Source organism: Dichomitus squalens (genome assembly GCF_000275845.1).
Source record: "Dichomitus squalens LYAD-421 SS1 unplaced genomic scaffold DICSQscaffold_5, whole genome shotgun sequence".
NCBI lineage: Eukaryota > Fungi > Basidiomycota > Agaricomycetes > Polyporales > Polyporaceae > Dichomitus > Dichomitus squalens.
This window is the reverse complement of record NW_006766887.1, coordinates 24,396-48,355: the sequence shown is the minus strand read 5'-3', so window position 1 is coordinate 48,355 and position 23,960 is coordinate 24,396. Positions and strand designations below refer to the sequence as shown.

Below are 23,960 nucleotides of genomic sequence, written 5' to 3'. Positions count from 1 at the left end.
GGAGTCGAGAATAGAGACTGCGGTGGAGCCGGTCGGTCGGAGGGTCCCCTGGGGACGCTGAGACGACGGCGGCGAGCACGGAACGGGGATGCAGCGCGGCGAGGATGTAGACGAGAGGTTATATAGAAATGTGGAGGCGAGAGGGAGGCCGCCTTGGCGTCCGACATGTTCAGTGATTGGCCTCCGGCTGCTAGGAATACTCTTACATACAGCACTGTCCTTCACACCTACTGCCCCGTGCCGCTCGGCAGCCTGTCCACACCGGCGTCACGCGGCCACACACGCCTCTCGCCAGCCAATCCCCGGCCGGCACCGCCGCCCTCGGGCTGCCTTCTCTCCAGAATCTCGGAGTTTCCCGGGCGGTGCGCCGCGGAGGAACCGGTCGGGTTGGAGGAGTGGGACGAGGTACAGCGCGCTCGTCGTCCCTCCCGCCGTGTACATTACTCCCGCCATCCTCCACTTCTTCTGCCACGCTCATGACGAGCTTCGAGAAGACCGTGAAGCTTGCTTGCAAGCCCAAAGCTGCCCCACCGAAGGCCAAGGTGTGCCCGCACATCCTATCATCCTCCCAACTCCTGCTGACCGTCACCGCCTTTCTCTCGCGCATTCCATCTCGCAGTACTTGGACCCAATCATCGCCGCTACCTGGTCAGAAGATGGCGCAGTGCACGACGTATGCAAGGCCCTGTCCCCGAGGTTCCGCGAGCCGAACGTCATCGTGCGTGCGCCCCGTTTGTCCTCCCTCATCCGGCAGTAACCGTGCCCCCAGGTCGTGTTCAAGGCCCTCATTGTCCTCCACACCATGATCCGCAACGGCGCGACAGACAACATCCTCCAGTACCTCTCTTCCTCCGACGTCCTCAAGCTGCGCAATGTTTCGTCGGGCAACTGGGAAGGTGCACCCTTCCTGTCGTCCCGTGTGTCATGGCGAATGATCTCATCGCGGCTGTGCAGGCTACCAGGCGCCGCAGAACCTACAGAATTACGCCAAGTATCTTGACACTCGGATACGGGCATACCGCGAGCTCAAGCATGACGCGATTCGCGTGCAATCCGAGACCAACCGCGATATGCGCAACTCAGCCGCGATCGACGAGGAGCTGGAGGAGACCCGCGGGAGTCGCAACAAGCGCAGTAAGAACCCTCCGCCACCGTCTTCGTCTCCCTTAGGTGGCGGGCTCCAGCGGAGCAAAACGTTGGCCGGTCGGAAATTGCGTGTGATGACAGTCGAGAAGGGCCTATTGCGGGAGACGAAGATCGTGCAGAGAATGGTGGACTCCCTGGTAGATTGCCGGGTACGTCCTCAACTCGTACCTTCCTCCTTTTGACCCTTTTCATATGTCTATGTTCAGTTTTACCTTGATAACCTCGAGGACGAACTCAACATCACCGCGCTGCGGATGTTGGTCAAGGATCTCTTGATCCTGTTTCAGGCATGCAACGAGGGCGTCATCAACGTTCTGGAGCACTACTTCGAGATGTCCCACATTGACGCGCAAGAAGCACTCACCATTTATAAGCACTTCTGCAAACAGACTGAGCAAGTGGTCGAGTATCTCGGTGTCGCGAAGAAGTTGCAGAATCTCCTCAATGTACCAATACCAAATCTCCGACATGTATGTTCTAGAAATCCTCCCCTTTTACGCGTAACCTAACTTATGATCAGGCACCCGTCTCTCTTGCGAGCTCGCTCGAAGAGTACTTGAATGACCCGAACTTCGAGCAAAACAGGATAGAATACAAGACGCAGAAGGAGGCCGCCGAGCGAAATGCTAAGCTGGGCATCAGGCCGTCACCTAAGCCCGTTGACAAACGTGAGTTTGTCTATTAAGTGCGCTGCCTGCACATCTTGATTGTTTGTCGTCGTAGCGGCATCACCAAAACCGGCAGAAGCAGGTTCGTCGAAGACCCCTGACGCGGGGCCGAAAACGCCTGGGCAGAAGGCTTTGATCGACTTCTTCAGTGCTATTGAGACGGAGCAACAGACCATGTTCAACCCGCAGACCAACAGGTGAGTTCAGTCGATGACATGCGTGTTTCAGCCATGCTGACATAGGAGCAGCCCAACCTCGACCTACTTCCACAACCAAGCCATACAGAATCCATTCCAGCAACAGCAGATGATGACTGGCGTCATGCTCGGCGCGCAGGCATTCGGGCAGCCACAGCTCGCGGCGCAGCCCACAGGATTCCTAATTCCTCAGCAAACAGCAATGCCTATGGGCGGTACGAATCCGTTCGGTTTGCAAGCCCAACAGCAGCAGCAGCCACAGCAGCCATTCCAGCCTTTCCTCGCTCCCCAGCAGACGGGCTTCTTGCAACCCCAGATGACGGGCGCGAACCCATTCCGTCAGAGCATGCTGTTCCCCCACACAACTGGTACGCCGTTTGGCGGCGCCCCACAGAGCACGAACCCGTTCCCCGTACAGTCCTCACAACCACAGAATCCCATGCAAACCTCGAGTCCGTTCCAGCCTCAGCCGTCGCAGCCACAACCCACCGGTCAGCCTTCCTTCCCCTTCGGCAACGCATTCGCAAATGCGCCTTCCGCGACCGCGTCGGCCGCACCCACCTTTGCCCAACCGTTCGCGCAGCCCGCGTCGAATGGATCCATCAACAATCAATCGGTCCCGCCGCGTTCGGCGACGGCGCCTCTCACCGGCCCCGGAAAGTCGGCCTCGCCGCCACCAGCACAGCCTGTCAACACGCACCAGACGGGTTCGCGCAATCCGTTTGGGCAGCCGGTAACGACTCCGCCGCCGGTGCCTAAGCCCCCGACGCTCATGGAGCTCGCGATGGGCATAAGCACTCAAGGTCAGCAACAGCAGCCGATGCAGACGGGCGGTTTCCCGAGCTTTGGCTCGTTTGCAGCCTCGAACTCGGCGCAGCAGCCGAACGGGACCGGTCCGAGTGCGAATGGGGCTAACCCGAGCGGGTCGTCGCTCATGGCGAACGTGGCATCGTCGTTTGCATTCGATTCTTCGAAGCCAGGTGGGACGCAGAATCAGAACCAGGGCTCCGGGAGCTTCTCCCCGCTCTCGTCGCAGCCGACTTCAAGTACAACGACCGGGTCGACATTCTCGGACTCACTCTTCTCTTCGCTTTCTTCGCAACCCACCGGCACGACTGCGACGACGAGCTCCGCGGGTGCGCCATCGATCTCCGTCTCCTCAGCGGGCAGCGCGCCTCTGCAGAGGCAGACGACGGGCTTCAGTGGCCTCAAGCCGTTCAAGCCGTCGTCCTCGTTCGGCGCGGCGCTTCTGGAGTCCCTACCTCCGATTCCCTCGCAGCCGTCGACGCCTCCAGCGTCCAATCCTGGGTCATCGATCACCTCTCAGACGACGGGCTTCCCAGGCTTCAGCCTGAACTCCCAGCCGACGGGCCTTGGGAGCGGCCTCCGACCACAAGCCACCGGGGCACTCGGCGGGGCAAACCCCTTCCGTGCATCGATGTTCTCGACGGACTCAAACCCCACCGGCGGCTTTGGGTCAACACCGTCCTTCTTGAACTCGTCGTCGACGCCTTCGTTTGGGGGCGGGGCGGGGGGTTCGACGAACAAGCCATTCGGCTTGGGCGGGTTGGGCACGAACCCGACGGGGGCGACGTCTGCCTTTAGCTCGGGCGCGTTTGGCTCGGGCTCGTTTGGGCTTAGCGGCGGCTTCGGAGGGTTGAATGGCGTGACCGACCCGTCGAAGCAGCAGCAGCCCCAGCAGCAACAGCAGTCCCTTATTTAAGGCCCGTCTCCTCAACCTATCCGTCCCTCATTCATGATCGCGTAGTAGCCAGCTGTGTGTCCCTCGCTTTCGCTTCCGTATATTGTCACGACCCGTATCCCCGCGCTCCTTTTGCCTTTTTGCGACCTGCACTCCTTTTTTGCACCTTACTTTGCTAGCTTTGTTGGCTGTCTCTTCCCACCCTCACTGGCCTTAATCTGCGACGTGTTCGCTTGCTTCTGCGTATCGCATTTTACTATCCACAGTCGCAGTCTGGCCCGTACAACGCTACTGCTCTTACTTATCGGGCCGGGATGATATCATAGGTTGGCTACATACAGGCCCTGGGTGGGGATGGGGCGGCTCGGACTGGATTAGTGCGATATATACTGGCACCGTTGCGGTGCTGACGCTCCTTCATGATACGATAGTACATTGGTTTCTGATGTCTCGCCCAAGAGAGGATACCCGGCGTAACTGTACAGTTCAAGCTATTCGTATACATGCCATTAATTCATGCTCGATGGGCTAGTGGCCGGGGTCCCCATGCATGCTGCCGATGTATGGCCTTGATTTATTCTCACCTTCTCTTCTGTGCCTCAAGTATGTCCGTACTAAGGCGGGACTGTGTGCGTTGTGCGAGTGCCGCTGTCGTAAACAAGCCTCAGAGAGACACCACGGATCCCGAATCGAATATCACAATTTGGACATCGATCGGGCGGACTTCTCATCCCAACCTTTAGAAATGCGCCCATAGCTTTAGTCGACGGGTCCTAGTGAGGGAAAGGAAACTGAAGATGGTCTCTAACGGCAGCGGGATCGGACCTCCTGACTGAATTCCTGTACTGACCGATATCCACAATATTTGGCTGAGTATATGACCCACACAGATGACTTCCCGACTCGGAGAAGGACTTTCTGTTTCAATGCCCATGATCATCGATTGGCTTCGGGGCGCCGCCGCCGGCAGTGCTAGAAGGAACATGAGCATATGTCCCAGTTGAAGTTACCTTTGTGCCCGCGACATACACGAAGAAGGTACTGAGAGTGACAGCTGTTTTCAAAACGATAGGCCTCTGCACGCATTTCTACATACAATGTCAGACCATAGAGAGTTTAACGTTAATGTAACTCGCGAGGTAACTCAGCACAATAGCCGCAGCCTTTCGATGTCTGGATGAGGCCATGCCGAGCTCAGCCTGATCTCGGACTTCGGGTGTCCCGCTAAACCTTGGTTTGGGCCGCTCATTTTGAGGACCGGCTGTGTGTACTACTAGCGACCCCAGAAGCCACTGACACGCCTCCAGTTCTCGCATTTCCCTGTCAAAAAGTGTGCACGGGTTACACAAGCGACAACGTACTTCCTAATGATCAATGTCAAAAAGAAGGAAGGAAATTGGAAGGGATTTGCTCCCGATACAAGTCAATCTCAATAGGGTTTCAAGGGTTTACTGACTTTGCTGAGTTGCCACAAAAAGATCTGCGGCGCCGATCTTTCTGTAGGTTTGTAAAGTGTTCTGAACATTTTCAATGAAGGTTCTTGTTCAGTTTCGGAAGGATTCCGCGTTGCGGTATTCGAAGGATGGGAAGAGGTCTCTCGAGCGTGACATTCAGCCATTGACCGAGATGAAGCTGACTATTAATCTGAGCGCCTCGACAGTGTTGCCTCGGCCAACTTCGCTATCAAACCACTGATAACAGCGGTGTTCAAATCGGCAGTCTTCGACATTGTGACCATCCATGACAATCTGTGGACGCCTTTCCGTAGCTTCTGGGCTCAGACGTGTAATTTCCGCGATGCTCAATGCAAACCTTCACCGGTTTTCTTCATATTTCACACGTATGTACAATCCAAGATGCGAATGAAGTGTGCGAAGTCTGAAATGTATCGGCGAGGATGGGAGGGAGATATGTACGAGATACGTTATGACCGTAGCTTCTGGGGTCACACTAGTATCAAAGGTCGTGCAAGGGCCTATCGTTCTGAAAACAGCCGGAATGGGCTTGATGGTGTAGATCGTATGAGTGCAAACGGACCGCGCCCCTGCGGGAACCCGCGGTTGACGCCGGTCGTATCCAGCGAGGTTCAGGTATGTCGTTTTGGCGATCCGAGTCAGGTTCTCCCTCTCGTCTGCATCTTCTATAAACGATCTCCGCGAGTTCAGCCAACCTCAACAAGGGATCTCGCCATCAACTGTCAGGACCCTGTTGACAATGAGTGACGCGACAGAGATCGCGAAAGCGGCAAAGACAGCTTTTGAGACTTCGCAGCTCATCCCATCCTCGGAACGAGTGCAGGCGCTCCATGAGATCCGCAGAGAGCTCGAGGCCGCCAAGGATGAGATTCTGGCTGCGAATAGGCAAGACCTTGAGGTGACTCTTGCATGATCAATCAATTGAAAATAACGCCGAGACTGAGCCGTCCTTCCCATTATCAGGCAGCCCAGAAAGAAGTGGATGCTGGACGCATGTCCGGCTCCCTGTTGAAGAGGCTAGACCTCAACAAGGGGGACAAGTGGGACTCAATGCTTCAAGGCATAACCGACGTGGCGGGCCTGCCTGATCCTAATGGCATCGTTTCTTATGCCTCCGAACTGGACGACGATCTCGAACTCTACCGGGTGTCATGTCCGATCGGCGTGCTGCTCGTAATTTTCGAAGCGCGTCCGGAGGTAGTCGTCAACATCGCCTCGCTCGCCATAAAATCCGGTAGAGTCCACATCCGCCTACATCTACAAATGCTGCTTGATCTCACTGAGAACATACGATCCTAGGAAATGCCGCTATCCTGAAGGGGGGCAAAGAATCCAATGAGACCACCAAGCTCCTTTCCAGCGCCATCCAGGGAGCCCTGTCTAAAACATCCATTCCATCGACCTACATCCAAGCCATCCAGACGCGAGCCGAAGTATCCGCCCTGCTAGGGCTCGACCAGTACATCGACCTTGTCATCCCACGCGGGAGCAACAGCCTCGTCCGCAACATCCAGAACAGCACGCGCATCCCCGTCATGGGGCACGCGGATGGCCTGTGCTCTGTCTACATCGATGCCTCGGCGGACCCTAAGAAGGCAACTCGCGTCGCGGTCGACTCCAAGGTATGCATTCACCCTCATACTACTGCCATCCTACGTGAAATTATATCCGTACTCGTACTCGTGTGTAGAATCTGACCCTGTTGGCTACAGATCGACTACCCTGCCGCATGCAACGCAGCAGAGACGCTCATTCTGCACGATAGCATCCTCCACACCATCTGGCCAGACGTCGCTAAGGCCCTCCTCGCAGCCGACGTCAAGCTCCTCTGCGACACTCCCTCCCTCGCCGCCCTCCAGTCGCTCTCGCCTGCCCCCGCGAATTTCGCCACACATGCCTCCCCAGCGCCCCCCGAGGCGTACACGACCGAACACCTGAGCCTCACGCTCTCCGTCCTGACCGTGCCCTCGCTTGCGGCGGCGATCGCGCACATCAACGCGCACTCCTCCCATCACACGGACAGCATCGTGACCGAAGACGAGGCTGCTGCGTCCGTGTTCTGCCGCGGGGTCGACTCGGCGGGGACGTTCGTGAACGCTTCGACGCGCTTCGCCGACGGGTTCCGGTATGGGTTCGGGACGGAGGTCGGGATCAGCACAGGGCGCATCCACGCGCGGGGGCCAGTCGGGCTGGAGGGACTGGTGACGTACAAGTACGTCTTGAAAAGTAAGGGCGGCGAGGGGCACGTGGTGGGCGAGTTTGGGGCAGGGGAAGGGAAGAAGAGGTACAAGCATAGGAAGATCGAGGCGGCGACTGTGCCATTCTGAATCTGAGGGCGCGAAGAGAGCGGCATGTGGTCCCTGTTGAGATGGTGGATTGGAAACAAAACAAAGCGCGAAAGCAGTGTATATTGGGAGTTGTAGCGTATATGGATATGGATACAATGCCGCAGGTAGATAAGCCGGGTGAAGGAGGATAGACGAAGAAAGGTGTACAATGGGGTGGCATGAATGACAGATGTCACGAAGTGGGGTCCTCAAGTTTGGCTTTCTTCTCTGTTTGGGCTTCCTCAGCGTTGTCTTCGGCTTTCCGCTTGGTCGTCGCAGCCGACGCAGTTGCGGTTGCATCTCCGTTCGCGTCCACATTCTTCTTTTTCTTTTTCACAAGGCCCGTTAAATCATGTACCTCTGACTGTTTGACAGTCCCTGCGGTAGACCCTGCGTTGAGCTCCTGGTCCAGCGCCTTGGCCACTAACGCGGGCGCAGAGTCGGCTGGCTCGTTCGGAGACGTTTTGAGCTCCTCCACCTATCATGGCGAAACGACACGCGCGATTAGCAGGTGGATGCAATAGGCGACAAGCCGCAAGAGGTGGCACTTGGCGCCTAAGGGACGAGCTGCGCTTACCTTCAAAGCGAGGTCTTCCCGGAGGCCCTGCAGCTCCTTCTCCTCGGCTTCCATTTGCGCCTTCGTCATGTGCACGATAGCATCGTCTCCGAGCAGGGCCGGGCCTGTAGCCTTGCCCTTGCCTTTGGCGTCCTCCTTCTGTTCCGGCGGCTTGACGAGACCCTGGCCGCTGAGCGCGGCACGCAGTTCGGCTAACCGTGCTTCTACGCTGTCGAGCGCGCGCTCCGCGTGGGTTATCGAGTCTCCCAAACGGCCAGCGGTCAGGTCGAGCACAATGCTGAGCTTGTAATGTGCCTCTGCGATCTGGCGCGACGAGAGGGGGAGAAGGTCGGTTTTGAGCTTTAGGCCAGCAGAGTAGTCGGTTATGGCTTGATCGAATTTCTCTGCGTGAGACACGTCAGTCGGTGTGCCTAGAGGCGAAGAATGGGAGGAAGCGGACCTGTCTCCAATGATACGTCCCCAAGCGTGATGAACACTTCGGCGAGCTTGAGCTTGACTTCTTCAGACTCGTCTTGTTGCTTTTCGTAGATGGCGCGCGCAAGGTCGAGCACCTCCCACGCAGCATTGAAGTCATCTTCCGGTTCCGCTTCGTCGTCTTCTTCCTCTTGTTGAGCGGCAGCCTCCGTTTCGTCTACAGATTTCTGTGCCTCCGCGAAGAGGTCCACGGCCTCATCTTCCCCATCTCCTGAGAAAGAGAGGAACGCGCCGCTGTTGGCTGCGTCATCTGTTGTACATAAGGTGGTTAGCATGTGTTCGTTCGCAGCAGGCGCGACAGTGCCCTAACACGGGAAAGGCAAGGTGTGGTTCTGCATGTGCACCAAGGAAAGGTATAAGGTCTGGAATTTAGTAGACGAAGGCTGTGCATTGACCCGGAGAGCGTCCATATCGATAGGACGCCAGTTCCTCTTCGGAGCAACGCCCATCACGCACGGCAAACAGGGTACTGAGACGGAGAGGACGGCTTGCGGCGCACGCCACGCAATACGCGACGTGCTATGCAAGAGTGAGACGATTCAGACATAGTTAAAATATGCGGACATGTGCCATGTGCCTGGATTAGATAGAAACGAGATTGGCTGTACGCAGGGTATACCAAACAAGGGTCTGGAAATGCACAATCGACCACAGTTGCCCAGCACTATGACATTGGAATGTATGTCGGGTAGCTCATGACAGGCAGGCGTGTAGGCAATCTCAACTAGCCAGTGCAACGCCCTTGTCCAATACTTCCACGTGGCTGCATAGACAGAGTCCAGAAGGAGGGGCGACCTGAGCCACAGCCCAAGTCTGCGTACGTACCTCTGTCGTCCAATGAATCATCAGGATCCTGTTTCCCCAGAACACCACTTTGCGCGATAGCATTTTCTAGCAGCGCCTTGCCGTACGCGAAATAGAGGTCTGCGGTCTCGGGAGCCTTCTCTCCGTGCTTCTTTGTGCTGTGGGTGCAGTGGCAGGACGCGGTCAGCTGCGCGCGCATGACGCGTCGATGGACGCGCCGCGTGCGTGTCACTCACACCAGTTCAAGTGCAGAGGCGTAATGCTCCACCGCCTGCTCATACTTCTTGAGCGCGAAGGCGCGTTTGGCGAGTTCGATGGTCTCTTCCAATGACACCTGTGGTTCGGACGTGGCTGTGGGTTGTGGTGTTTCCCTGGACGACGTGAATGCATTGAGCATAGGATCGGATACATGGAGACTGATTCACGTACGACATGATGGGCAGTGGGAGGCGGGGGGCGTTGTGGTGGTGGTCGGAGGGAGAGGTGAGAGCGCGCAGGGGCGGGACGCGTCTTGGGCCGACCCAACGCAGCGAGGCGCCCACGCCACGCTCGCGCTCAGAGGTCACAGCCCCCCGCCAGCTCCCGTCCTCACCGCCATCGTCCCTTCCTGTCGACAATTACCCCCGACCCCCTCGCTCGTAGTCTCTCACCGACGACGACGGCCTTCTGTGCTCTGCTTTTCCATACGTAATGTCTCACATCGGAAGTGTGTTCCTAGGCGACGTACAGCGGCACCGGCATTTATCGACGTCCACCCCGCCCTCCTCACCGCCCCCGAACGTCGGCTCCAGCGCGACGTTCAGCTTCAGCGACGTCGACCTGGATGACGCTGATCAGCAGAAGCCCCCTGCCACGCAGGTCGCACCGCCTTCAATTTCTCCTGCATTGTCGTTGGAGCTGCGGCTGCGATGGCTGGAGACGCTGCTTTTCGGTGCGAAACATGACGTGCCGGAGCAGTCGGGCAAGGGTGGGGTCAAGGCGGAGAAACTCAAGGACGGAGAAAGTCTGACGCGCCGAGCGGAGGACCTCCAGCGGAGGTTAGACAGTGTCGCGCAGAGCAATGACGCACTGAAACGTTTCATGGACCGATGTGAGTGCGCTAAGTCTGAACTTATCCTTGCACCTCGTATCGCCGGCATTTCTATACCCCTGATGGCACAGACATCGCCAGCCTTGATTGAGTATTATTGCGACGGGTGCAAAAAGTGTCAGCAGATGAGCAAACAGGCACCGTGTGGTCGATGGTTCCCTGCACGGGGGGGGAAGCTCGACTGTTGTGCGATGCCATCGGTATCAGGTTGTGAACAAGCACACTACTATGTGAGCGCATCGCGCGATGCTCCATGTATCTTCGCTCACAAGCACTGTGGCCTGTCTGATGACCGTTGAGCTTCAGTTCCTTGCCGTACGTTCATCACAAATTGGGACTGATGGTCCGCGTCCGCAGACGAGCAATACGCGCACATGCTTACCCCAGCCTTCGCGCTATCGGGGTCGCTCCCCGTTAGTCCGCCCACGTACGAGAGCATGTCGGCCACCGAACTCGATGCGTTCCTCGCCGAGATGGAGTCGGATATTCGTGCCGCCGAGCGCGACTTGCGCGAAATTAATGCGCTCGAAAGCAAGGGTGTCACTGGCGCGGGTAAGCTTGGTGACTACGAAGCGCTACAGCCCCGCCTGGAGGCGTTGCTTCAGGCGCACGATGAAGATTCGCGTGTGGCAGCTGACTTGGAGAAGCGAATCGCGCTTCTCATGGACCACTATGCAACAAACGTACGTCTCCGACTGCTCGGGATCATCGTGCTGCTGTTCACCTCGCTTATCGCTCCTGATTCCCATGGCGGAACTCATTTCTGTCAATCCCCACCTGAACTACAACCGCAGGTCGACACCCTGTCGGAACTCTTCGTATCTTGGGACGAAACCATCCGTGACGCTAGAGAGGAGGTTGATAAATTGGAAAAAGACCGAGACGAGCGGCGCAAGCTGGGGTATGAGTAGTGCTGCGGCAGCCCGCTGCCCTCCATCCCGTAAGTCCTCCGGTATTCATATTGATTGCCATGCGCAATAACTGCGCCCAGGCGGCGAGTCGTGGGAGGACAAGCGAAGGGGGACCTTCTCACGCAGGCAGTGATTTGGACGACCAAGGGCCAAGCCCAGTTGTTAGGCCGGAGACCAGCCGTTCCGACGCTGCGAATGAAGTGGTCCTCCTCTTGGTCCGTTACACACATCTCAGCGATGCGGCAGCGATTACCATCTACAATCTGACGGTAGCGCGTCGCTTGAACGATCGCCGTTCGCGCCCACGAAGCTCGTTATGCGCAGTCGACTGCTCCCCCCTTCCGCCGCTGCCTCGTCTCCATTCTCCTCCTCCTCTCTGGTTGGCTGACCGCGTCCCTCTTAAGATCTGTACGGCATTCATATCTCGCGAAGCCATCGTTGTCTCATGTCGCGTGGCCTTGCCCCTATCTCGCGCACCACGTATGTATTAGCGCGATGTCGAACAAGCTTTGTCATTGTGTCAGCCGTGATTGAGATATCTCAGCGACAGCAGCTGTCTACGATCTGCGCACTGTTGGCACCTGCTGCCAGGCCTCGTCACTCGCTCTGCCACGACGACGTAATCACAGCCGGAGGACCTTGACAGGACCGCTTCTCTCAGTATAGTGCCTTGGCCCTTCCATGCCTCGTGTATGTCGGTCGCTGCCGTAATACCGAGCCAGGCTCCGATGGTGTTCGCATCATCCTTGCAGCCCGCCTTCTGAGCACCAAGTATGTTTAGATGGGGAGGCTGTGAGCGCTACCCACGCGTGCCTCTCGGCGGTGTCCGTGAATACGTCAACGGTGCTATACAGGGCAAGGCAGCCTACCTTGTATATTCCTACTTGCACTCGTGCAGATGCTCCAGAATCGTTATTCTTTTTGCTTCTATTGGGATGGATGTGCAAGCCGGAGTTGGCGAGATATCCGAGAGGGGTCATATATCCGACTGTCCTATTCTTCCCTGGGACTCTAGCTCGAGTATTCGGGCGGCGAGTGGTATAGCATGGTCGCCTGCCATGTGCAAAGCTGTGCCTTGTAACCATCGGCGCATTTTCTCCCAAAAGCATCCGCGCCCTGCTCCGGAGCCCGCTCTCGGTGTCTCGCCGTCAGTCCCAACCCCCGCAGAGCCGGAGCGGAGACGCTGTGCAGGGCTCCGGACTACTACGGCTATTTACACTTTCCGTCCAGCAAATCACATCATGCTCACCAATTCCGAGCCCAGGGATGCGGTGCCTGTGCGTGGCACGTCTGTCTCTCTGTCCGACGGAGGCGGTAATCTCAGATTTCCCCGCGGCGGCGAGTTCAAGAATCTGTGGAGAAGACGCTGAATAACTGCACGGGCTATGTCCCGCGCATGCGGCGTTTTGCGATGCGCACTTAAAAGTGCTCGGGACGGAGATCGTCCTTCACTCAGTCCCCCCTCCCCACGCCGCCTCCTGCCGCATTCGCCAACGCGGCCCCGACCAGCATCAGACGAGTACAACTATAGCCAATCCCAGCACCGACTCGGATCATGTCGTACAAGGACAAACCCCCGTCGAAGCCGAAACGCGAGGTGCGTCCTTGCATATCACTGTGCGGCACGACGGGACGCTAATATGACGGTGCGCCATCATTTGCAGAGCCGCCGGCCGTTTGGCAGGCCCAAAGAGGCGCCAGGCCCCGTGCAGACGTTCGAAGACTCATTTCAAATCCCTCCCGCAGCCAGACCACATCCTGGCGGATCGCATCAGGGCGTTTTCCAGCTGTCTCAAGACGGCCAGTTCACGTCTTTGCCCGCCGCCACGCGGCCGCGACGGTCGCCTGGGCGCGGGCAAGGCGCGGGCGCAGACCGAGGTGAGGGCGCTGGATCGTCGCGACACGGTGAGCGCCGCCCAAGTGTGGGCGCACACGAAGCAGCTCCAGTGGCACCTGCGCTTGCGGTAACGGCACGAGGAACAATGCTTGCACCACCGACAGTAACATACACTGGTCAGGCTGCTCACGCCTCGACAGTGACACGCACGCGTCAGGCAGACGATGTCCCGACAGAGGCTGGACCTTCGAAGCGACGCCGTCCATCGATTGCAGCACCGGCGGGCAGCGGGGGCCCGGGACACCGTCAAACTCGAAGCACTCCCGAAGTGCCCGTCATTGCTCATCCCGGAGAAAGCCACTTCCACCGAAGCAACTCGAGCAGCGTGCTTCCGCGCATGTATGCAGATGACAGTGGATCGCTCGCGGGGCCCCGATCCTGGCCGCGGACTGTCGGACACTTCCCCACCGCCGGCCCCCAGTCGAGTCAGGTCCGGACCAACGCGCTCTCGCCCATGTCTCCGATACCGTCAGTTGCCTTTTCTGGAGGAGATCGCCTCACGCCAGATACTCCGGGTTCTGGCGTGCAGTACTCCCCTCAAGGCCTGTCTTCGTCGAACTGGGCTGACACACCGTCCACGGCATCCTTGCCGTTGACACCTTCTCGGCAGCATGACCCAAGGACGGGGCCATACTGGCTCCCAGATCCATCGCCAGCTTATGGTGAATACTGGCAATATCCGTCGTCGGCTCCTCACAGCCCTAGTTCACTGCGCGCGCCGAGCCATCCGCCCAGCTCGGCGACGCCTTCGCCGTTTATTGGGATGGTTGGGGAGTTCGACTTCGATAGCTCTCCGACATATGGGCCCTCCGGTGAGCACTCCGCAAGTCTACTTGGCTCCCGCGCTGTGTCTGATCCTCAGCGCCTTCAAGACCCGTCTGACCTTCCGCCCCTCCCCCCGGATCAGTTCCCACTCGACATGATGTTTTCTGGGAACCCGCAACCAACGGCAATGACCGCGATAAGGCACCCCCAAGGATCCCACTACGGACAGCATACCTCTTACGCGAGCATGTCCGGTACGCCCCGTCCCCCGCATCCGCTCATGAACCGGCATGGCTTACCGGCAGCCGCTGCAGCGCCGGACTTGTCGCAATCGCAGCACCTGTTCTTCCCAGAGGGCATCTTCGGCGAGACCACCGAACCCGTACTCGCGTACTCCGACGCGCAGCAAGAGGCCTACGCTCCCCCGGCATCAGGCTACATGCACGCGTCGCACTCTGCTCCGGGTCCCTCTGGCTCTGGCTACTATCCCGCTCCGGTTGCTCATGCGTATCCGTCTCAAGCTGGGTTGTCGTACTTCCTTCCCGCTGGTCACCCGTACTCGTCTGAGGGGGGGCCTCTCTACGTCTCTCAAGCCGAGCCTGCTTACCCCTCTCCAGAGAGGGCTCTCTACTCGTCTCATCTCAGGCCGCCCCACTCGTCCCAAGCTGGCCGTTACCCCCGACACTGATACCTGATCCTCGCCCTTTGTCTTGCCTGCGGCTCACGAACGCACGATTTTATGACTTACACCCCTTGTTTCTTGGCGCTCTTTTTGAAACGTAAACAATGGACTGTTCACATACTCGGTACCTCTTGAGTGGCGTTCTGCTTGCTGTGGCCGGTTCTCTGTGCCATCCGCTACTGCTGTCCTTTGTGTTTTTCCTTGTTTTGCCTTGCTTTTGGCGCCCTTGTTCCTCATCTGGTGTCTGCGGACAGTCATTATGCCCAGCTCTCTGTCCATCTCGTCCATTCGTGCTGCACATACTATATAGCCTCTTCCTGCATATACCTATCCTTATACCCTTATCATCATGTATATTAGACCCGTTTATATGCTGTAGGTGTCGGTCCTAGGTTTACTTGGAGGACAGCCTGATTATACGCCACCTTCTGCCGTCTGAGTAAACCTGGGACGCTCTGCACTACTACACTCAGACCAAAGGCATAAACGGAGCTAAACCATCTCAGTTGGCGAGAAGTCGACCTTGTACGCCAATTCTAGAAATTCCTGCGGGCACAGTGTGACCAATTTGGACGAATGACTCGTTCGGATATCCCAATATGTAGTCCTGGGGCCTGGGGCGGTGAGTGACCGCCCAGGAACTTCTCCCGCTGATACTATCAAGTACACGAGATATCTCGTACCCCTCCTCGAGGTTCGGAATCTGATTTTGACGGCGGTGACGAGTTGTGGCGCTCCATAAGCGCTCCACCCAGAATAGCTGCGGCGAAGACGCTTGAACATACGAAGTACCCGACAACTGAGACCTGGGGTTAGGATTCTGTCAGGACGCGCGCATGGAACAACGATGGTCGACCTGATGTTTATAAGGGTCGATAGACCATGCAAGTTCTTTGCTAGTACATTATAAAAGGACATCCTCTGCCATGATGTTCTCAGCGAGTGCAGAGGCTGGTGGTTTCGCGGACGATGAGACTAGTCGGACTTCGATGGGGTGTACGTCATCAGGCTGTATGGACGTAAGAGTCAACAGATCACCCAGGCTCCGGTCGGCGGGATGTTTGCTCACCTTCGCTTTTGTGGCAAGAGCAAGAGGCGTAGCCGTCGAAGACGACCATTATCTACCTCTGCCTTCGTTGTTGCAGGAAGAGGTACGGTCGTAAAAGGCGGGCACGCCGCCTTCGCCTTCTTGAGAGCGCGCAGCAGCAGCCGCCTCCTGGCGTTCGCCCGCTCAGCCTGTGGCGTTCCGAACCTTAGCTTCCCGCTCATGCCCTCCAACCCCCAGAAGCATCATTGTGTTTACAATCTAGCCAACCTGGTGAGTTTATGCAGAGGCGCTCTCGAAGTCATGTAGTCTTACGTCGTGCTTGGGAATCGCCCTCGCCACCGACTTCGGGATGGACTGCTTCTGGACGTATTCCCCCGTCGGCGAGTGCTGAGCATATTGACCTGGGTTACTGTAACGACTAGCTGAAAATGGAACGTGCGGGAATTGCACCACGCACAACCGTTGGACTACCCGTCCCACTTTCCCAGCCCGTTACAGCCACTAAGCACCGTTACCTCGGGTGACTAAGCCGGGTACTGCCGTACTTCTCTGTGACGGTGCGTCATCCGTGACGCCACCGTTACATCCCCCCTCTCTCGATCGAGGCCTGGGGAAACCAAATGCCATTGGTTGAGCCGGGGTTCGAACGCATTCACTGACGTTCCACCAAATGTAACGACTAGCTGAAAATGGAACGTGCGGGAATTGCACCACGCACAACCGTTGGACTACCCGTCCCACTTTCCCAGCCCGTTACAGCCACTAAGCACCGTTACCTCGGGTGACTAAGCCGGGTACTGCCGTACTTCTCTGTGACGGTGCGTCATCCGTGACGCCACCGTTACAGTTACTGGGAGATGCAGACATTTTTGATGTGAAATGGGCTATAGCAGTAGTGGTGGCAGCCTTCGCGAACGTCATAGAAGCGCTAGTCTGAGTACGTGGTCGAAAGGGTAGCACTGTGCGAATCAGTTGTCTGAGTCTCCCCGTTTGCTTCGTTGAGATGATATCGGCCGAGATTGCCTTGCTTCTAGGGCTATGCAGACATGTTCGTCATGAGCGGTTGAGGAGGGCATGAAGTCTAGCCACAGCAACGGCTTACCGCATTCGCCCCGACTGCCTTGACCAGCCGCTTTGGGATAGACTGCTTCTGGATGAAGTGTCCGGTGACTGTGTCGCCATCGGACTGCTTCTCGTTGTCCTGATGCTCGAGAATATCGGACATAGCTGGAATCTGAAGAAGGCTTGGGAGAGTCTGACAAAGGAGTCTTTGGCCAATAGAAGCGGGGAACCAAGCCGATAGGTGGAGTTTAGTACGGATTTCATAGGCAGTATATGTCGTGCCAGGGTCCCACTCGTACACCTTGAATAATCGCTTGCTCGTGTGGAACGCGTGCACCAACGGCTACCATGTAGACATGCACAAAGCTGTGGCACAGAGGTCCAGGCCTAGGGAAGCAAAGATGACCGGATGAGGTCAGATGAGGTGTGCGTATTGCCAGAGACATAGCGATCGCTGACCTCTTTGAGTAGAGCTTGTCCAATATTGACGATCGTGAGCTTTCGAGGCGGGCTAGGGATCAAGGACGAGCTGTACTCTCAACTTAAAGGGGCAAGGTCGAATGGACAGGAGTGAGTTGCATGGAGATGTCGGCTCTGCATGCCATATATACTACATGGATTCCCAAGCGTTTACAGACATTGAGAGTTTGATGTTTCGGGATTGAGCGTTGCAATGTCGATACGTCGACCATTGTAAGTACACAAAGGCAGAGCGACTCCTATCATCTTTTGACCTGTCACGAACAAATGAAGGCCAAAAGTGACGCATGAATGAAACTCGTATACTCCGATGTTGCTTTTGTTGCCCCACGATAGGTTGTACGGCCTAAGGCGATTATGCTCGGCTAAGCATTGATGACACGTACTACGCGGTCTCGCGAGCCATTCCAGCCCTAAGAAATCAGTCATTCAAAGCTCAGTAGTCACTTTCCTTTCTTTGGCTCAGGCAAAGACGATGAGCACTTCTTCACCAGTCTGAAGGAAATGGCAACGACTGAAGCAGAGACTGGCACTGGTTGCAGTGCGTTGATCATTGGCGCTCGTCATCGATTCACACTTCCACCGGGTTTCGCCGAGTAGACGAACTATGTAGGAAGTTTCTCTGGGAAATCTAGCACATGCGTCATTCAATGAACCCAAGAAGGTGAGAATATACTGGAAACTACTTTGTGTTGGTACAGCTTATGGATTGTCGCGTTGAGAGAAGGCCAGACAAACTATGTCAATCCCCTTTGAAGGTCCTAGGGTTCACTCGAATAAAGCTCCTATACCCGCTCAAACTGCTCCTTCTGGGAAGCATGATACTACTATGCATCTTCCAATGGTCTTAGAGCCGTTTGTAGACATCGGGAATCGTCCTTGCGACGATCAAGAGTACGAGATCGTCGGCAAATTAACGCCAGCAGTACTGTACAATGTCTCAAAGAGTGACTATTGGTAGAGAATGACAGCCACACCTGGACAAGGCATGGGTAGTAAGACAAAACATATATTTATGGACCTCCGGATACAGAGCACTTGAGCAATTGTGATCTGTGGATACCACGGAAGCTCTTGATCGCATGCTCAAGCCAACGCCGCGAAGCCGACCTGCTTGTGATCAAAATCAAACGCCGTGTAAACGTTCTTCATGAAGCTAGACAGCAGCGACCAGTTCACCCTTTGTATTTCAGTAGCGCACGTGGCTATACGACGTACCTGTCTCCGAGCAGCCAGACGTTGTCCCCGAGGCCGAGGTCCTCGCCGGAAAGCGCGCCAACGCATTGACCGGAGCCTTCTTCGGTCTCTCCGAGGTTGAAGCTGCAGAATCTGTAAGGAACCATTCAAATAAGGACTGACGAGCCTTCACTCACTTTTCCTCGCTGACCGTCCACAAATTGCCACCCCAGCTGAACGCTAGTGAGGGCGGAGAGTCGCAGGGGTACGAATAAAGCCCGTTGGCCTGGTCGAAGACCTGCGAGTCGGGAATGGCGCTGTAAAAAGCGCTAACATCGGAAGGAGTCCCGTACATGATGGTAGTGCCAGAGTCGATGATCGTGTCAAAGCCCGACGCTATGGCTTTGTCGTTGTTGAGCACAGCGCTCGTCCCGCCAATCTGCCAGTAGCCGACCTCGGAGACGTTGTGAAATTCGAGCGAGCCGGTGTAGAGCAACGTGTTCGTGCCACCCAGATAGAGTTCAGAGTCGTTGGACGAGAGTTTGAAACCGAAGACGCCCTCGGGAACGCTGCCTTGCACGAGCGCCGTTTGGAAGAAGGGCGGCTGCAAAAGAGGACACCCGTCACCAATGTGGGGACAGCAGACAGAGGAAACAGGAACAGACCTGGCCCAAGTTGGAGATATCCGGGAAGGCGAGACCAAGGATGCCATCGATCGTGTCCTCTGAGAATTGCGAGGACTCTTGCGTGACGGCCGAGAAGGATTGGTTCCTAGCCGCGACACCCGCGACGGTCACTGCAAAGCCGTATAGTGAGTCTATCACCGAACATCTTTGGGCGCGAAACGTTGTGATGGGCATTGTACCTATATCGGTATAGATGGGACCAGATGTCGTCGAGCCGTCCCCGTACTCGATCTCGAAAGTGCCCTCTAGAGCCACGCTCGAAGATGACACCGTAGCATCGTACGTCTGATGGGCCCCGCAATCTGCGCAAGAGGACGAGGGTACCCAGAGATCCGATGAGCCCGTGTCGAAGTCGATCAGGAACGGTGTAGGGGGAGTTCCGATGCCGATTGTACCAGCCCATTCTGTGTCATCCCCAATGTCCTCCAGCGATTCATTTTGACGTCGACGGAGATTCGAGGGCATTAGTTTGGGAGGAGGAATAGTGGTGACGTTCTTGGGGAAGCGGCCAGTATTCTTGTGGAAATTGATCAAGTTCTGGCGGTACTTGCTGCAGCATCATGATGTGAGTAGGAGGAATGAAAGCTATATAAATAGCGCGTACTTAGCGACTTTAACGGAGTGCCTGATTGCAGCAGCATGGTTGAAGGTGCCGTTGGCGGTGGTGAGCGAGCTGTTCTTTTGCAAAGCGATACTGATACCAACATCCCGATGCGCGGGTGCAGCCACACAGAGCTGCGCGATTGCGACGGCGATCAGTGTAACCTTGCACAACATGGCTATAGGAAAGGAAAGGAGTGTGGGTGGGCTGCAGAGAGCAGACAGAGGAATGAGACGTCGGAACGCTGTTGAGAGGCTTTATATACGACGATAGGCTGTGCGAGCACGCTTCCCTGCATTCAGCTGCGCATGATGCATTGGCAGACTGCAACACGCAATTGTCAGGGGAGAAGATGATGTAGCACGATCTTCTCCATGCATTCCCATAACAGCGTTGCCTCCGCATGTATAGGGTACATGCCGGTGATATCGTGATTTATGAAGAAGAAAGCCACACAGGTTTAGCTTGATGAACCTAATCGGAAAGAGGACGCCACCTTACCTTTGGATGGAGAGCACATGCCAAGCCAGCCCACTGTCATATAACCTGTGTCCCAGTAGGCACTGGATTATATCCTTTCCTCGGTGACGACTGTACTATTGACCCCTGGCTGTGGGAAAACTGTATGCAGGGAGGGCTGTCTTGCAAAGGCAGTCTTCTTGGAATATCGACCGAGAGTGCTTCCGAGTTCGATGTCATACCGGCGAACGGGAAGTTGAGATGGCTGTTCGGGTACAGTGGTCTCCTTGTGCCTACGAAGGAGATGTGACTGCCATCCATATCGAGCGAGCGAGGAAAACCGATATCGAATGAACAAGATGAGGTACCTGAAGTATACATCGCTTTGGCTCCGAGAAAGTGACTTAGGGTAACAGTTCAGGCAAACCTGTACACAATCATCAGAACTAGTGAGAAGCATAGTGAAACCATTCCCTTGGGTACCGGCAGTGATAGACAAGAGGCTCATGCCAAGGCAATTCCATAGCACAGAGAATCCGACCCGAACCATGTGCAGATATTTTGGTTTTGAGGAGCGAAACCCGCTCAGTCCGCGGGTGGGAGATGGAATGCAAGGGCTGTGCACAACTAGGGAGAGACATGCGGAGAGCTTCCTAGCAGTAGCATCGATGTATGTAAAGATGCAGAAGGGGCATTTCCTTTGACGGGTCCTCAGGGTGGTGAATTAACAACACAGAAGACACGAGCTGTGTCTAAATGCACCTCCCCTAGCACGAACGTGCGAGGATGTTGACAGGTGCCTAGAGATGCGCGAACCAAGATGGCATCCTGCCCCGAACCAAGCATGCTTTATCCATATCATCATGATGCCCTTACATGCAGGTGGCCCTCGCCTGGGAACCCATCGTTGTTATGTAGCTCATAGACCTCAAGCTTGGGCCCAGGTGTTTCCTCGAAGCCGAATTTGACCCAGGTACCCGAGTACGGCAGTAAGTATAGCGATGCCATCAGCTTGAATTTAAAGCCATGTCGGAATACAAGAGGTGAGGACTGAGAAAGTCATAGCCTGCACAACAGAAGCCGGATGTAGAGCGTCGGGAAGCAAGAAGGGACATGTGATGACGACGATGAAAAGAGGCGGTGGTGGGCAGGAGCTAAGTACAGATGTCCGAGTCCGGCCCGTGCATCATCAACGCCGCTATGTACTGCGCCCCCATCCTAAGCGCCTCTTCATCGCGACGTCTTTCTGGCACAACCACCCAGTCTACAGACGAGCCACGGTCGATAATATTCTTGCTGAAATCCCCAAGGCTTAGCTCGTTCTCAACTGAAAAGGTCGACATGTCAATGCAGCCATCTCACTGCTCACGCCGATGCCCCTGTTTTCCAGTCCGCGCGATATCCTGAGTATCTGCTATCGCGTGGCCCTCACCTGCGCATCGATTGATCAAACGTGGCAGGTCTGCAAGCTTTCCAGCGAGAGCTCGGAGTGGTGTACCTCAGCCAGCTTCGGTCTTGACCCCGAGTGCCATCGCGATACTAACACACTGAACCCCCTTGTCTTCGATTTGACCATTGCTACTGGGCTGTGTGGTGCGAGAATATCCTTTTGTCTACGAGACACTGCTAGACGCACCCCCATAGGCTTACACCAATCCGACATCAGACGCGATGGGTATGCTATGAGTTAACTATTTGTTGCCAACAACAAATAATTAGCCCATAGCAAATCAGTCGTCGGGGACGTACCTTATCGCTCCCTACGTTGGTGCACACGGACTTGAAGCTTGAAGCACAGAGGGAATTCGATGAATGAATACAGGGACATGGACACTACAGAGACGAGTGGTGAGTGGGTACGACATCTACATGCGCTTCCTTATACGCCCTTTGAGGACACTACGTGGAGAGACTTGTAGCCTCCGCCTCAGTGTTGTGGAGGAAGTCACAAAGGACAGCTCCCTACAACGAATATGAGTTAACTATTGTAGCCAACTGCCAGCTCCAGTGAAGGGGAAGGCCAGTTCAGGTTGCGGGTAGTGGGAGGACGGCGACGACGCGAGGTACGTGCCATCGACCCACTGTTCCACGGTGTCGTGGACGCCGAAGGAGTTGTTGGACGTCGACGAGGGCAACCACAAGGGTTCGCACTCGTCGAAGCAGCCGGAGAAGGTGGGATCAATCTCCATCTGGCTCGTGAGAGGAACGATCGATGGGATCCCCGGGAAGGTGTCGACAGTCGCGCCGACGATTGACGCGGCATACATGGCGTTGAGCGTTGGCTCGACCCCAATCGTGCTATGCGCTCCGGGATTCGCGTAGTAGACGGTAGCCTCAGGTGAGCCCGTCCATCCACTCACTCCGATCGACACAGCGCCGGTGTACGACCCAGGCAGCGCGTCATCAGTACGAACATGCCCCGTGTACACAGGAGCAGCGTGGTGGTCGACGAGAGCGTCCGACAGCGAGCTCGATGCCATGCTGTCTTCCAACGCTTTCAGGTCGAACAACTCGTCGTCCGAATTGGGAACCTGCTCCAGCGCGAGCGTGGACGGCCCTAGTGGGGAGCTCACAGCGACTCCGGTGTAACGCTCGCGAGTGGAGTACGAGAGGGCGCTGCAGGGGCAAACGGTGGAAGCCCCGTACCAGTTGACGAGTGGCTCGCCCGCCTGCGCCACGAAGGCGTTGGGCTGCGCCACTTGAGGTGGAGGCACGAGGCGGCCAGCAGCGGCCTGTGCGAAGACGCACCCAGCGTAGTCCGTGCCAGCGAACCCAGCTTGTGTGGGCCGATTGGGGAGCGGCGTGTACGCTTCGCGAGGAGCGGCACTGGGGATGGGGCGGAAGGGAGGGTGCCCGGCGAACGGACCCTGTGGGGTGGCGTGCGGGTAATAAGCAGGCTCATGCCGGTAGATGAGCGCGCTGTCGCGCGAGTAGGGCATCTGCTCTGGGCGTCGACCGCGAGTAGGTGGTGCCGTCGCGCCCCAAGCATGGCATTCGGTCGGGGAGGCGTGGTGGTGTTCGCCGCTCGTCTGCAGCCCAGCGATAGCACGGGCCGCAAGGGACGAGCGGGTGAACACCTCGGGGGTTGGTAGCGAGTTGGGCCGCTTCTTTCCGGCGCTGCGCTTGGCCTTGGACACGACGGGGGGCGGAGGACGGCTCTTCACCTTGTGGGCCTGTAGAAGGAGGTGTCAGCGGCTCTAGACAATGCTAGTCGATGAGACGGCTCCTCACCTTCGCCCTCGCCTTGGTAGAGACTACAACGAGGTTTGCAAACCTCTGGGATATCGGGCCAGGCAGGTATCAAACCTCCCAACCCACGCGGTCTTAGTGATACGCGTCGGTTAGAGTTTCGGTTAGGGTTCGGTTAGGGTTCGGGTTTGGGTTCGGGTTTGGGTTCGGTTAGGGTTTGGGTTTGGGTTTGGGTTAGGCGATACTCACACCTCCTCCTCCCCCCAAGAGGGGAGGCCGTCTGTATTTATCGCGCGAACGAGGCTTTAGAGTGCCCGCCTGAGTGCTCCCGGCTCGGGGGACCCCCCGAGCGCAGCGAGGGAGGGGAGGGAGCACGAATGGCGGGTCCTCCTCGCGCAAACCCTAAAATCTCGCATCAAGCGCCACAATACCAATTGGGCACTTTGATCATCAAAAATTGCGCGCTGATGCGCCACGGTAGCGCCAGCGTCGGTGGTCTTCCATGTCGCGCGTCCCCCACCCTCCTCACCCGCCACGCCTGCAC

General features: G+C 56.7%; 7 protein-coding genes across 7 annotated transcripts in view; 4 read left to right on the top strand and 3 right to left on the bottom strand.

Moving 5' to 3' along the window:
• The first annotated feature begins 456 nt into the window (after positions 1–456).
• DICSQDRAFT_80899 (ANTH-domain-containing protein) lies at positions 457–4,242 on the top strand. The gene is made up of 8 exons (XM_007362746.1): positions 457–542; positions 620–718; positions 770–896; positions 955–1,295; positions 1,353–1,616; positions 1,667–1,814; positions 1,870–2,011; positions 2,063–4,242. Exons 1-8 carry the CDS (start codon positions 477–479, stop codon positions 3,732–3,734), a joined length of 2,859 nt encoding a protein of 952 aa, XP_007362808.1. The 5' UTR covers positions 457–476; the 3' UTR covers positions 3,735–4,242.
• A 1,619-nt stretch (positions 4,243–5,861) lies between these two features.
• On the top strand, positions 5,862–9,838 carry DICSQDRAFT_133706 (gamma-glutamyl phosphate reductase). Its single transcript, XM_007362745.1, has 9 exons — positions 5,862–6,086; positions 6,152–6,422; positions 6,488–6,808; positions 6,899–7,993; positions 8,093–8,475; positions 8,532–8,816; positions 9,392–9,528; positions 9,607–9,741; positions 9,800–9,838. Exons 1-4 carry the CDS (start codon positions 5,928–5,930, stop codon positions 7,513–7,515), a joined length of 1,368 nt encoding a protein of 455 aa, XP_007362807.1. The 5' UTR covers positions 5,862–5,927; the 3' UTR covers positions 7,516–7,993; positions 8,093–8,475; positions 8,532–8,816; positions 9,392–9,528; positions 9,607–9,741; positions 9,800–9,838.
• A 163-nt stretch (positions 9,839–10,001) lies between these two features.
• DICSQDRAFT_159938 (uncharacterized protein) lies at positions 10,002–12,173 on the top strand. Its single transcript, XM_007362744.1, has 4 exons — positions 10,002–10,460; positions 10,818–11,143; positions 11,255–11,400; positions 11,452–12,173. Exons 1-3 carry the CDS (start codon positions 10,061–10,063, stop codon positions 11,369–11,371), a joined length of 843 nt encoding a protein of 280 aa, XP_007362806.1. The 5' UTR covers positions 10,002–10,060; the 3' UTR covers positions 11,372–11,400; positions 11,452–12,173.
• Positions 12,174–12,926: 753 nt separating this feature from the next.
• On the top strand, positions 12,927–14,721 carry DICSQDRAFT_125097 (uncharacterized protein; the record flags this gene model as incomplete). Its single annotated transcript, XM_007362743.1, has 3 exons — positions 12,927–12,968; positions 13,036–13,276; positions 13,409–14,721. 3 exons carry the CDS (start codon positions 12,927–12,929, stop codon positions 14,719–14,721), a joined length of 1,596 nt encoding a protein of 531 aa, XP_007362805.1.
• A 1,970-nt stretch (positions 14,722–16,691) lies between these two features.
• On the bottom strand, positions 16,692–16,988 carry DICSQDRAFT_167159 (uncharacterized protein; the record flags this gene model as incomplete). Its single annotated transcript, XM_007362742.1, has 2 exons — positions 16,692–16,793; positions 16,866–16,988. 2 exons carry the CDS (start codon positions 16,986–16,988, stop codon positions 16,692–16,694), a joined length of 225 nt encoding a protein of 74 aa, XP_007362804.1.
• Positions 16,989–18,391: 1,403 nt separating this feature from the next.
• DICSQDRAFT_144708 (acid protease) lies at positions 18,392–19,944 on the bottom strand (the record flags this gene model as incomplete). Its single annotated transcript, XM_007362741.1, has 6 exons — positions 18,392–18,461; positions 18,524–18,625; positions 18,679–19,085; positions 19,147–19,277; positions 19,347–19,717; positions 19,772–19,944. The coding sequence occupies 6 exons, from the start codon at positions 19,942–19,944 to the stop codon at positions 18,392–18,394; spliced, it is 1,254 nt and encodes a 417-aa protein (XP_007362803.1).
• Positions 19,945–22,209: 2,265 nt separating this feature from the next.
• DICSQDRAFT_125095 (uncharacterized protein) overlaps positions 22,210–23,960 on the bottom strand; it is a gene marked incomplete at both ends in the record, with an annotated part of 2,752 nt that continues 1,001 nt past the window's right edge. Inside the window, one exon of the mRNA XM_007362740.1 lies at positions 22,210–23,400. Within this exon, the coding sequence (XP_007362802.1) occupies positions 22,210–23,400 (1,191 nt within the window). The remainder of the gene's footprint in view (positions 23,401–23,960) is intronic.

Bases quoted from the DNA above. Each gene is read 5' to 3' on its own strand.
- DICSQDRAFT_80899 (XM_007362746.1), top strand. From the start codon at position 477: ATGACGAGCTTCGAGAAGACCGTGAAGCTTGCTTGCAAGCCCAAAGCT. The intron at 1,296-1,352 runs GTACGTCCTCAA...GTCTATGTTCAG, and splicing joins ACTCCCTGGTAGATTGCCGG to TTTTACCTTGATAACCTCGA. The intron at 1,815-1,869 runs GTGAGTTTGTCT...TTGTCGTCGTAG, and splicing joins ACCTAAGCCCGTTGACAAAC to CGGCATCACCAAAACCGGCA.
- DICSQDRAFT_159938 (XM_007362744.1), top strand. From the start codon at position 10,061: ATGTCTCACATCGGAAGTGTGTTCCTAGGCGACGTACAGCGGCACCGG. The intron at 10,461-10,817 runs GTGAGTGCGCTA...CCGCGTCCGCAG, and splicing joins GAAACGTTTCATGGACCGAT to ACGAGCAATACGCGCACATG. The intron at 11,144-11,254 runs GTACGTCTCCGA...CTACAACCGCAG, and splicing joins TGGACCACTATGCAACAAAC to GTCGACACCCTGTCGGAACT.
- DICSQDRAFT_133706 (XM_007362745.1), top strand. From the start codon at position 5,928: ATGAGTGACGCGACAGAGATCGCGAAAGCGGCAAAGACAGCTTTTGAG. The intron at 6,087-6,151 runs GTGACTCTTGCA...TCCCATTATCAG, and splicing joins CGAATAGGCAAGACCTTGAG to GCAGCCCAGAAAGAAGTGGA. The intron at 6,423-6,487 runs GTAGAGTCCACA...ATACGATCCTAG, and splicing joins CTCGCTCGCCATAAAATCCG to GAAATGCCGCTATCCTGAAG.